The 11,650-nt window shown below is 56.1% G+C and overlaps 1 protein-coding gene across 11 annotated transcripts in view; it reads left to right on the forward strand.

The window, feature by feature from the left end:
• Positions 1 to 11,650, forward strand: part of TNS1 (tensin 1) — a 194,019-nt gene that overhangs the window by 166,474 nt on the left and 15,895 nt on the right. For all 11 annotated transcript variants that reach the window (XM_035007167.1, XM_035007164.1, XM_035007165.1 and 8 more), the window contains 2 exons: positions 7,024 to 7,222; positions 10,146 to 11,212. In XM_035007167.1, the coding sequence (XP_034863058.1) occupies positions 7,024 to 7,222; positions 10,146 to 11,212 (1,266 nt within the window). The remainder of the gene's footprint in view (positions 1 to 7,023; positions 7,223 to 10,145; positions 11,213 to 11,650) is intronic.

The following is an 11,650-nucleotide window of genomic DNA, read 5'->3' on the forward strand; positions in this document are numbered from 1 at the left end:
GCGGGCCTAGGCTGTCTGTATGTGGCTCTGGGCATCGGTGTCCCCCTCTCCTTCACCAGGGGGCCTGGGATGAGGGGGGCACTGAGGTCCCTTCCAGCTCTGATATGTTAGATGTTCTGACTTCCCTCCTGGGCCCTGGTTCCATGTGGCCTGGTTTCCTTAAAGGCTCTATCTTTAAGGAAATAATAAATCTTTTAAAGATTTATTTATTTGAGAGCGAGAGAGAGCAGGCGTGTGCACGTGCATGCAAGCGTGAGCAGGGGAGGGGCAGAGGGAGAGCATCTTCAAGCAGACTCCCTGCTGAGTGTGGAGCCCAGCGCGGGGCTTGATCCCAGGACCCATGAGATCGTGACCTGAGCTGAAACCAAGAGTCGGATGCTCTGCCGACAGAGCCTCCCAGGCGCCCCCTATCTGCTTTTCTGAAGCCCACTTCCCACGCACCACCTTGAGGCTGTGCCCCTCTCAATCTGCCGTCACCCCAGAAGATGGCTGCAGCTTCCCATAGGCTTCGCCTGCTTGGAGTCAGCCAGAGTTTGGGCAGCAGAACCAGGCTGCCTGGGCGTAGCAGATCGAGGCGGCCCCCAGCAACAGATCCCAGAGAGGGACGAGCCCAGTGTGCTCTTGGCTGACCCTCCCCCCTCCCCCCAGCCTTCTACCCGGGGAAGGGGCTGTCCCCAAGGCCTGCTGCTGGCTCCTGGCTCCTGACAGGGCAGTGAAGATGGGACAGGAGTCCAGAAATGCTGGGGCCTGGAGCCCACCCACAAACACTCTCCAGTGGGAGGGTCTGAGGGGAGATTATCCCACAGGCTGACAGGCCCTGGATGTCATGTTTCCCGCTTGGGGGTGACACTTCAGAGAAGCGAGTATCGACAGTCGTGAACCAAGAGCTGCCTGTTTCATGAATGACTCTCTGCCTGCAAGGCCCCGAGGCCTCTGGCCCTCTTTCCATATGTCCTGGAGCCACAGAGTTCGGAGGGAAGGTTCTTGCAGATGTGCTCAGCTACATCCACCATTTTCATGGATGTGGGGCTGAGACCCATGCTGTGGGGGTCGGGGTCTGGAATTTCTGCCCAAGGCCACAGTGAGGAGGCAGCAGGACCCAAACTGGACTTGCTGGTCTCCCGTCTCCTAGTCCAGGGGCTATTTCAAAGCCCTCCTCCTGCCTCCAGGCACCGTGCCCTGGGATTCCAGCGTGGGGGTGGAATTGCTGTCGCGGTCTGGGCAGTGGGGTGGGAGAGGGGCAGGGAGCATGGCTGTGGGCAGCCCGTTCATTTTTCCTGACTCATGTACCACCTCCCGGGTCAGACTAAAGCACATTCTTTGCTGACCCTCTGAAGCTCTGCTTGATTTCCCTGCTGAGACTATGATGGGAAATTCAGAAAAAGCTGCCTGTGAGGAAAAATGATCAGAGGCAGAATGATCCAGCTAGAGGAAAAGCAGACTTTAAGGGAAACTGCTCTGGTCAAGGCACTGTGCTAAATGCTTGTCATGCATTCCTTGTCTTAGTCACTGATTCATTTATTTCATATTTTGTATGTCTACCATGTACTGTGTACTGTGCCAGGCTCTGGGAATGTAATGATAAGCCGTACTGTGATTCCTCATTTCGTGGAGCTTGAGCCAGAATGAAATTACTTGCAATGAGCAGGAGCCAGAATGAAATTACTTGCAATTACATATTAAGATAGTGCTCCAAAGGGATGGGATATAGTTTATGAGACCTTCTAGCCAAGAACCTGACCTTGGCTGAAGAAGTAAGATGTGAGGGTGAGTGACATTAACTTGGTAAAACCGGGAGATGAGAAGAGCATTCCATGTAGAGGAAAAGCATGTACAAAGGCCCTGGGGTCAGAGGGAACTGCATGTTTTTGTTTTTCTAGGAACTGCAAAATCAGTGAGGCTGAGAGCAAGAGGGAGCTAGAGGCTGGAGCAAGGGGGAATGGGGTACAGATGAGGTTCAACAGGCAGGAGTGGGACCATGTGGGACCATTGTCACACCATCTTGTTTAACAATCACAGAAGCACCGAGAGGAAGGTGGTAGGAACCCCATTTTACCGATGAGGGATGACGTTTAGGGCCGTTAAATGCCTTGTCTAAGGCCTAACAGTCAGTCAGGGGCATGACTGAGAGTCAACGCCCGATCTGTGGAGGCTGCCCCTTTCCATGTGACTACACTGGGCACACCCCCTAAACAGTGGGGCTGGAGCCTGGGTACTCTTCTCCATGAAGGGGGGCGAGGACGAAAGCCTGCAGCAGTACAGACGTGAGGTCAACATCAAGAATATCTTCCCAGTGGTGAAACAGGGAAAGAAAGTTGTAGAAGCTTCTTTCCCAGAGGAATGGGAAAAGGGAACATTCAGGTTAGGTTCTGTTTGTCCAGATGACTAGGTGGGACAGATTTGGTGTAAAGGAAGACTTTGGACTAGAAATGGCCCCTCTGGGGGATTGTTCCTGCTCGGAGATCCTTGGGGGTGGGTGTACTGTGGCATCTGGGATTCTAAGGCCGTGCTGTGCAATGCAGATTTATTGAGCACCTATTTTGTGCCAGGTCGTGTACTAGGCACTGAGGATATACCCACTGTGGGTATAAGGTGAGATACCCTGGTGAGGGCAGAGATGCCAACAAAGAACTCAGCATTTGGGAGAAGCGCGGAGCAGGGCTTGGAACAGGGTGTTAGGAGAGTTCAGAACTCCTGTGTATGGCCCAATCTAAAAGGCTTGAAATTCCAACTTTTGAGCTCCTGGACTAGAACTCGGGCGTTTCTTTATTTCCTCCCTCTTCCTCACGCACATGTCTTCATTTTACTTGGGGTGGGCAGGCTCCTTCTCTCCAAGTAAAGAACGTTTCCTGGAGGCAGGAAATGCACTTCAGGGTGTGGGTGAAGAGCTGTCAGTGCCCTGGGCCTGGTGGGGCCCAAGTCACTCTTATGCTTCCAGGTGCTCTCAGCTGCCAACAGCCACTTAGAAAAGTTTGAGCTCTGGAATGTTCTGTGTGAAGTGCCCTCTGGCCCCACCTCTCCTACTCTTCCCAACTCCTTTGGGTGGAGCTGCTCCAGGCAGGAGGAAAGTAGCAGGAGAGGGTGGGAGAGAAGGGTGGAGGGAGGCAGGACCAGGTGTGGCTGGGGACAGAGGCAGGCACCGGGGGCTGCTTAGAAACGCTGGTGTGGAACGGAGCAGGAAAAATGAGAGGGAACTTCCCCATCTCTGTCGCTTGATCCTGGCTGGGCAGGTGAGTGGTCTCATTCCCCTTGTACAGATGAGGAAACTGAGTCCCAGAAAGTTTCAGCAACCTGTCCCAGGTCACCCCTCCAGGAATTGAAAGAAGGGGGAATCCCACGAGTCGTCATGTTGTCCTATGGTTGGGAAGAGAGAAAAAGCCGAGGAATAGACAGAAAGAGGAGGTGTTTTTAATATGGTAACCGACTTTGAAAACTTGGGAAAACTGAGTTTTTGGCCTTAAAGGTTGGTTTTGAACAGTTCTGGAAATGGACTCAGGAAAGGAAGTAATTTCCCAAAGGTCCCTCCTGCTTCAGGTTCATGAGAAACAGAGACGGAGACAGAGGGCTTTGTTCATCTCTACCCCCGGGTGGGCCTGGTAGGCCAGGAAGGGGTGACAGATGGTTGCAGACTAGCCAAGCAGACATGAGGATGGTCATGCACCTAGCGGGACTGGGGAAGGGAGGTGAACAGGTGAGGGCAGGGCCTGGTGAGCTGGGTCACTGAAATCCTTCTAGGCCAGGAGCAAAGCCCTGAGGCTGGTTGGCCTCTGAGCTCAAGGACTATTTCCTACCGTGTGGAAGGAAGGCAGTTGCTGCTTCTCCCTGGGGAGAGCGTCCTGTGCCCCGAGTTCAGACAGAGTCCTCCCCTGGCTTTCTGTGGCTCCCAATCCGGTGGCAGTGGGGAAGGGGCTGATGAGGCTGATGCCTTACAAATGTGACCACCCTGGGCTTTCCGACTCCCCAGAATTTCTAATATGCCGTCCCATCATCACCCTGTGCAAACTACGGGCAGGCCCCTGGCCTGGGGCTCAGGCTATTGCGTTCGGGCTGGGAGCAGTGAGTGGGGACGCAGCCTTGTCTAAGGGCGAGCAGGCCCGATGGGAGTCAGCATCCACGGGTCCCAGGCATGGCTCTGTTCTGACTAGGGGACAGGGTGCTGAGGCCCACTTTATCTCAGTTTTACTGTTGGTAGAAGGGGTACATGTACTTTTTTTTTTTTTTTTTACAGGTGGGGTGTAGGGTACTGTGAATTGCTTACCCAGTGTTTGGGCCTGGGTCCCGGTAGGAAAAAGATGGCTCATTCTGTGGGGCAACAGAGAGTTTCATGGACTATTTAAAAGGTCTGGGTAAAGCAGGGACGGATGGTGAAGCACCCCCGGGTGATCCCTAGCAGGAGGAGGGAGCCATTCCCACGCCAGACCTGAAGGAAAGCAGAGAGCTGGAGGAGAAGTTCCCTGAGCGGAGCTGTGGTCTTAGGTAGAGGGATGCAGCCACCGACACCTTGACCTTTTGTCCTCACTCTCCCATCTCCTGCCAGTCCTGCCCACTGGCTAAAGGCCAAAGCCTTCCAGAGCCCTAGGACCTGAGGGTCTGGGTGATGTGGTCAGTACTGGCCTGCAGGGACGCAGAGCAGGCTGGACAGTGGACCGGGAGGACATCGACGGGTAGAAGAGCACAGACTTCAGGGATCATCCACGGGGCTTGTAGCTTGAACTTCTGGGGTCAGCACGAATTCCAGGGAACGAGAAAAGTGAATGTGTGCCTCTCAGGTCCTAGTTATTATGCATCTCTGTGTGGGTGGGGCTGGAGGGTGAAGGTCAGGCATCTACTAGCTTATAGGATAAATGCATATCAGGGGCTCTCTGTGTGCCCGGGGGTGTGTGGGGTGCTGTGAATATAGTGAGCAGAGAGCCTGGGGTGGCCAGGGAGCAGATGGATCCTTTGCTGTTTCTCCGTGGGAGAGGGGGTGCTGCCGAGTGTTGCAGGCATGCAGGTGAAGCCGAGATCCTGGAAGGGTACAGGAGGAGTTTTCAGAGAGTGACCCAGAACGGTGAGGGGTGGGAGGGGAGCGTGGACTCTGGCTTTGCGTCTCCATCGCCGTTTCTATGGGCTCCTTGTCGCATGGCAAGGACACAGCTAGCCCCCCAAGACTAAACTGGCTCCCTGATTTTTAGCTGGCCGATGTGTGCGCCGTGGGCTAGGGGGCCGGCTCTGGGCCAGACTGCCTGCATTCCTGGGCCAACTCTGCCCCTTGGTACTGTGTGATGGGGTGAGCTACTTACATTCTCCGATTACTTACATTCTCCTACTTTCCTCATGTAATTGTTTGCTATTTTTATCATTATTAATAGTTCTGGCCGACATGCTGGAGGACTGGGTAGCCGCCAGCTCTTGGCGTCCCCGTGAGGCTGTGGCCCTTCTCTAGGCCACCAGGAGCCAGCATTGAGAGTCAGGAGACCATGGTGCTAGAATCTCTGGCCACTGATTGGCTGTGTGTTCTGGGGCAAATTTCTCTACCTCTCTGGGCCAAAAAGAGGGGTGAGATCAGGGGTCAGCAAACTGTGGCCAATTCTAGCCCACTGCCTCTTTTTGTAAAGAAAGTTTTATTGCAACACAGCCATGCTCTTTTGTTTATGAATTATCTACGATGGCTTTTGTGCTCCCAAAGCAGAATTGACTAGCTGCCACAGAGACCAGCTCCTAAATGGTCTGAAATATTTACTATCGAATCTCTCATAAAATGTGTGCCTGCCCCGGGCCAGAGGGTCTCTGCAGCTTCTTCGGGCTCCGGCCGGGCCCTTGGGCACGATGGGCACAGAATCCATGCCTTTGGAGTGAAAGTGGCCTGAGGCTTCTGTGAGGTGGGTGGGTGGCCCGGGCCGGTTGGGTGGGGCTTTTGAGGAGGCCTCTGGTGAGGCTGGCCTCTGCCTATATGGACGCCAGCTTCGGGCACTGAGGTGACTGGCACTGCATCACCCTGTGCCCCACCCCCACGCACTGTCACACAGTCCTGGCCCGTGAAATCTCCAGGGACCTGGCCTGCCCAGGACAGCACACACCCTTGGGTTCTTCACTTTCTTAGGCAGGTTTCAGCAGATGCCCTGATTGGGGTCAGTGTGTGAGCTGGGCTCCGATCATGTCCTACTTGGGGGAGCCAGGGCGGTGCCAGGTTTGGAGGTGGTAGGAGCGTCGTCGATCCCTGATCGTGTCCCAGGGGAAGCCAAGAGTGGCCTGCTGCTTCTCTCTGTGTAGCCCTGAGAACCTTCCAGGCCTGGCCTCAGAGGTCTAGGAGGAGGGTCAGGCAGACACTGGCTGGGCGTCAGATCTCCTCCTGGTCGTGCCTCCACACGTTGCATGCCCCCGGCCTCAGCATCCTCACCTGTAGAATGGCCTTTCTGGCCCTTGTCCCCCACCTCCCCGGATTCTTAGGCTCTTCTAAACACCAGGCAGGGATAATGATGTCAGTCTCGGGAGGAATGCTAAGTGTGTCAGGCAAGGTGGGTGGGAGTGTCTTGGCAGAGAAGGGGCTGGGCGTGACTCGCCGTCACAGGCCTGTTGCTGGGCCAGCAAGCCTGTTTCTGGATTCTGGGCGTGGGTGGAGCCCATGGGAAGCCTGGAGCTGTTCTGAACATGGGCAAGGCTGACCTGGAGCTCTGGGTCCACGGCAGAGCAGACTCCAGCTGGGCCAGGGGGCACCTAGGAAGGAAAAAGCAGCTAAAAGGGGTGCCTGGCTGTAGGAGGGAAGATTCTATGATGACTATGTTCAGAGGCCAAGCTGGGGTCCATTCCTGGGAAGCTTCTGTGTGTGAGGCCCCGGTTAAAAGTTCTGCGGGGGCTCTCACAGCTTCTCCAAGACACTGGGAAGTGGGGTAGGTGTGGGCTGGCTGGAACCCCAGAAGTGCCCTGTGCATGCTTGGCTATCCTTTGGGGGCTGTCCCCACAGGCTGGGGAATTCCCTGACAGGTTGGGAGGGGTCTAAACTGCACCCCCGTGGATCTCAGTCTCTCTTCTGCCCCCTTCCAGAGCCCCGGAGCTATGTGGAGTCGGTGGTGAGGACAGCAGTGACTGGACCCCGAGCTCAGGACCCTGAGCCCAAGAGCTTCAGTGCCCCAGCTGCCCAGGCCTATGGCCACGAGATGCCCCTGAGGAATGGGACCCTGGGAGGCTCCTTTGTCTCTCCCAGCCCCCTCTCCACCAGCAGCCCCATCCTCAGTGCTGACAGGTAAGTGGGGAGGAGGATCCAGGCCTGGATCTGCCTAGAGCATGGACGGGCAGAAATCACATCCAGATAGCCGTACCTTGGACACCAGCCCACCGAATTGAGAGAGCATCCCAGGTTCCGAAGCCCATGGGGAGCACGAGGGTGGATGAGCTATAATTCCCAGGCTGAATTTGATCCCACCGTCCAGAACTGTGCTGGAAGGAGCCACCATGGTGAACCAGTCCTTCCCCCAAGTTCAAAACCTAACAACGGCAATCACTGCGTAGTGAGTGCTTCTGGTGTGCCAGACACTTCGTGAAATGCTTTATCTGGTTATTTTATTTAATCCTCTCAGCAATCCTGAGAGGTAAGTACTCTTATGGTCCCACTTTTCAGAAGAGGAAACTGAGGCACAGGGAAGCCAAGTAGCTTGCTCAAGGTCCTGCAGCTAAACAGTAGCAGAAATAGGATTCAGACCAAAGGCGTCTGGTTCTAGAGCCCACGTCTCTCCTCTCCCCTGGGCCTGTGTCTCTGTGCCCACCCATCCCAGGCTGACAGTCAGAGGTGCCCAGAGCAGACGTATAAGGGCTTGGAGCTCCCGGTGAGGAGCTGTTGTTTCTGGCTAGGGATGCAGAGAGGGTTTCTGGGGGCTGGAGGTATTTGTGGTGAGGCCAGAAGGATGAGCAGCTGTTGAAAGGTGGAGGAGGAGGAGGGAACGGGCATTCTAGAAGGAACAGCACAACCAGGGCAGAGGGCTGGGGTGTGGACCTGTTGGTGCCGTGGGGCTGAGGGCACCCAACTACAGGTGGGGAGGTGGATGGGTGGCTGGCGTTCTAAGTGGGTCAGACAGAGAGGAGAGCCTGGAATCAGGCTGGGGAGGGCTGTGAAGAGGGATGCCCCCATGTGGGGGGGTGCAGGGGGAGTGGGCTGTATGCTTTGTGATGGGGAGAACGGGATGTGACACGGCACAGGGAGCTTGAGATCAGCCCAGGCAAGGCAAAGGGTGCCAGGCATGGGGGGATGGACTAGGCTTGCCTGCCCTGACCAGAGCTCTCCTCCAGGAGGAGAGACTGCTGCTAGGCATTCCTTTGCATGTCCATCCCCTTTCCCAGCCTGGCCTCCCATGGGGCCCAGAAACTGTCCAGCCACCCCCTCCTATTGTCACAGGCCAGGCCCGGTGCAGAGTTTGCTGTGTGCCCTATGCCCTTGGCCCAGCGCAGCGTGCCCCTCCCAGGTCAGAGTGGGGGTGGCCTGGTGAGCAGAGGCTGTGTTTTTCTGTGTTCTAAGAATTCGAGAACCTCTAGCTGAGCATGCACCCCCAGTCCATCTCGCCCCCTCCCCAGCCTCTGGACAGGGCAGATGGCTCTGTTTCTTGGGAAGTCTGCTTCTGGGCAGAAGGTGAATTCTTCCTTTAAAGGAAGGGGGATTTTCCTAACCTGGCTAGCCGCTGCTGCTCCTGTTGAGGGAGCCCTAACCTTAGGAGGTTTTCACTGTTTCTCACTCAAATTCCTCCTGCTGTGGAGTTGGCTCTTTTCAGGGCTCAGGAAGCTAGCATTTCCCTGGTGGGATTAATCTTCCAGAACTCCATGTCAGTGGCCCCCACCCCACCCTGCTCCGCCTGACACATCCTCCCATTCCTGAGTCCGTGGTATTCCGTCCCAGGAATAGCATTCCACTCTAGCTCCTTCTGGGATTCGAGGTAGACTTTTTCTTGGCCTGGCCCATGACCTGCTTCCTGCCCTTGGCTCTTGCCCGGCTCCCCACCTCATGTCCCCCAGCGACCGGAGCTTATCCAACCTGGCCTCGAGACTCCTTCCAGTCTGTAGCTCCAGGCTTTGGCCCATCGTCTTGTGTAAGCACCACCTCCTCCACCCTTGCCCCCTGCCCAGGGGCTCCTGCTGCCAAGTCCCCCTGCTACTTCCCTGCAGCCACAGCTTAGGCGGGGTCCCTGTCAACCTTTGCCTCTCCTACCATATCATCAGCGGGTAGGAGTTTGGGTCTGGAAGGAATCAGCATTACCTAACCCAGCCCCTTCGTTCGCCACATGAGGAAAGTTGAACAGGTTTCCAGCATCTGGGTTTCCCAGCTGATGGGCCATTGCATTGCACGGCTCTACAGACTTGCACAAAACTTCAGAGGAGGATCTGTGATTGTGGCTATTTCCCCAGGGACAGCCCCCTCTGAACTGAATTTTATTGGAGTCTTAGAATGGGGAGCTACCTCTGAGCTCATCTAATCTAACCTCCCAAAGGAGGAGATCCCCTGGCCACAGCATTCAGGTCCGGAAGTTGGTCAGCTTCTGCTTAAATACTGCTAATGACGGGAGTCTCATTACTATGCAAGGCAGCTTGCTAAATTAGTGGCCAGATCCAACGGCTGGAAAGCAGGCCTTACAATAAGCTGAAATCTCCTTCTATGAGACTTGTTGTCTGCCTTTTGGAGCTATCCAGGAATGAAAGCCCAATTCTGGCACTCTCTGTGTCCAAAGATGATAATAGCGTTCTGGGAAAAGTGAGTCAAGGCAGGATACTCCCAGTAGGAACAGGAGCCAGGTGGTTTGACCCCTCCCTGGTGTTCTGTTTCGGTGATGTTGGAGGTGACATGAGGCTATCTTCAGTTTCCATTAGAGGAGACCCCCCCTGTTTTGACTTGTGGTTTAGGAGTCAACAAGGGGCAGTGAAGGAAACATGGGCTTTGAAATCAGATGCAATTTGAGTTAGAACCCTGGTATTTTACTGTGGGTTGTGAGCTTAGTGCTTCGCCTCTCTGAGCCTCCGTCTCTTCTTCTGCCGGTTCCATAGGGTGATGTACAAAAGTCATGACATTCCAGCAAACATGCCCGTGGAGCTCTTTTTGTTGTTACTAGCGGTGGGGGGGAGGGCTGCATGCTCACGGAGAGCCTGTCCTTCACCTTGACATCTCACCCTGCCCCCTCTCTTTCTAGCACTTCAGTGGGGAGTTTCCCATCTGGGGAAAGCAGCGACCAGGGCCCCCGGACACCCACCCAGCCTTTGCTGGATCTGGGCTTCCGTTCCGGCAGCCTGGGCCAGCCCAGTCCTTCGGCACAGAGAAGCTACCAGAGCTCTTCTCCTCTCCCACCCGTGGGCAGCAGCTACAGCAGCACCGACTACTCACTTCAGCAGTTCAGCGCCCCAGAAAGCCAGGCGCGGCCTCAGTTCACTGTGGCCGGCGTCCACACGGTGCCTGGGAGCCCTCAGGCTCGCCACAGGACAGTGGGCACCAACACCCCCCCCAGTCCTGGCTTTGGCCGCCGGGCCATCAACCCCAGCATGGCCGCCCCTGGTAGTCCCAGTTTGAGCCACCGCCAGGTGATGGGTCCGGCAGGAACTGGTTTCCACGGTAGCACGGTCTCCAGCCCCCAGGGCAGCGCAGCGACCACTCCGGGAAGCCCCAGCCTGGGCCGGCATCCTGGGGCCCACCAGGTTTCAGGCCTCCACGGCAGTGTGGCCACGACTCCGGGAAGCCCCAGCCTGGGCCGGCACCCTGGGGCGCACCAAGGCAGCCTGGCCTCTGGTCTCCATGGCAACGCGATAGCCAGCCCTGGAAGCCCCAGCATGGGCCGGCACCTGGTAGGGTCTGGATCTGTGGTTCCCGGCAGCCCCAGCCTGGACCGGCACGTGGCCTGCGGTGGCTACTCCACCCCCGATGACCCGAGACCCACGCTGTCCCGGCAGAGCAGTGCCTCCGGCTACCAGGCTCCCTCCACGCCCTCCTTCCCTGTGTCCCCTGCCTACTACCCAGGCCTGAGCAGCCCTGCCACCTCCCCATCGCCCGATTCGGCCGCCTTCCGGCAAGGGAGCCCCACACCAGCCTTGCCCGAGAAGCGGAGGATGTCCGTGGGAGACCGAGCGGGCAGCCTCCCCAACTACGCCACCGTCAATGGGAAGGTGTCCTCCTCGCCTGTGGCCAGTGGCATGTCCAGTCCCAGCGGGGGCAGCACCGTCTCCTTCTCTCACACCCTGCCCGACTTCTCCAAGTACTCCATGCCAGGTGAGCCCCTCCTTCTGCTCCCACCTCCACCTTGATGGATCGCCTGCTAGTTAGGATATCTGTCTCTGCCTCTGCTCTGCCATCTCTTTGGCACACAATCTCGAGCAGATCACTGACTTCTCGGCCTCAGTCTCCCCATCTGTATAATGGAAGTTGGAGGTGTCCTCAAAGTAAGTGTGCTGGGTGTGGGGGCAGTGATGAGGATGTGGGTGCCCATGAGGATGATGAAGAGGAGGAGAATAATAGTGATGATCTTACTGGGAACAATGATCATCACCACCAGCCTAGCTTCTGCCCCTTGTTGAGCACATGCTGTGTGCCAGGCTCTGAGCCAGGCACGAGCTCTTTAATCTGCATGGCTGCCTGGCACAGTAGGTATTATTGCCCCTGCTTTATTTTATTTTATTTTATTTTATTTTATTTTATTTTATTTTATTT

This window comes from Mirounga leonina, unplaced genomic scaffold, assembly GCF_011800145.1.
Source record: "Mirounga leonina isolate KUSES-001 unplaced genomic scaffold, KU_Mleo_1.0 Mir_151, whole genome shotgun sequence".
In the NCBI taxonomy this organism is placed as follows: domain Eukaryota; kingdom Metazoa; phylum Chordata; class Mammalia; order Carnivora; family Phocidae; genus Mirounga; species Mirounga leonina.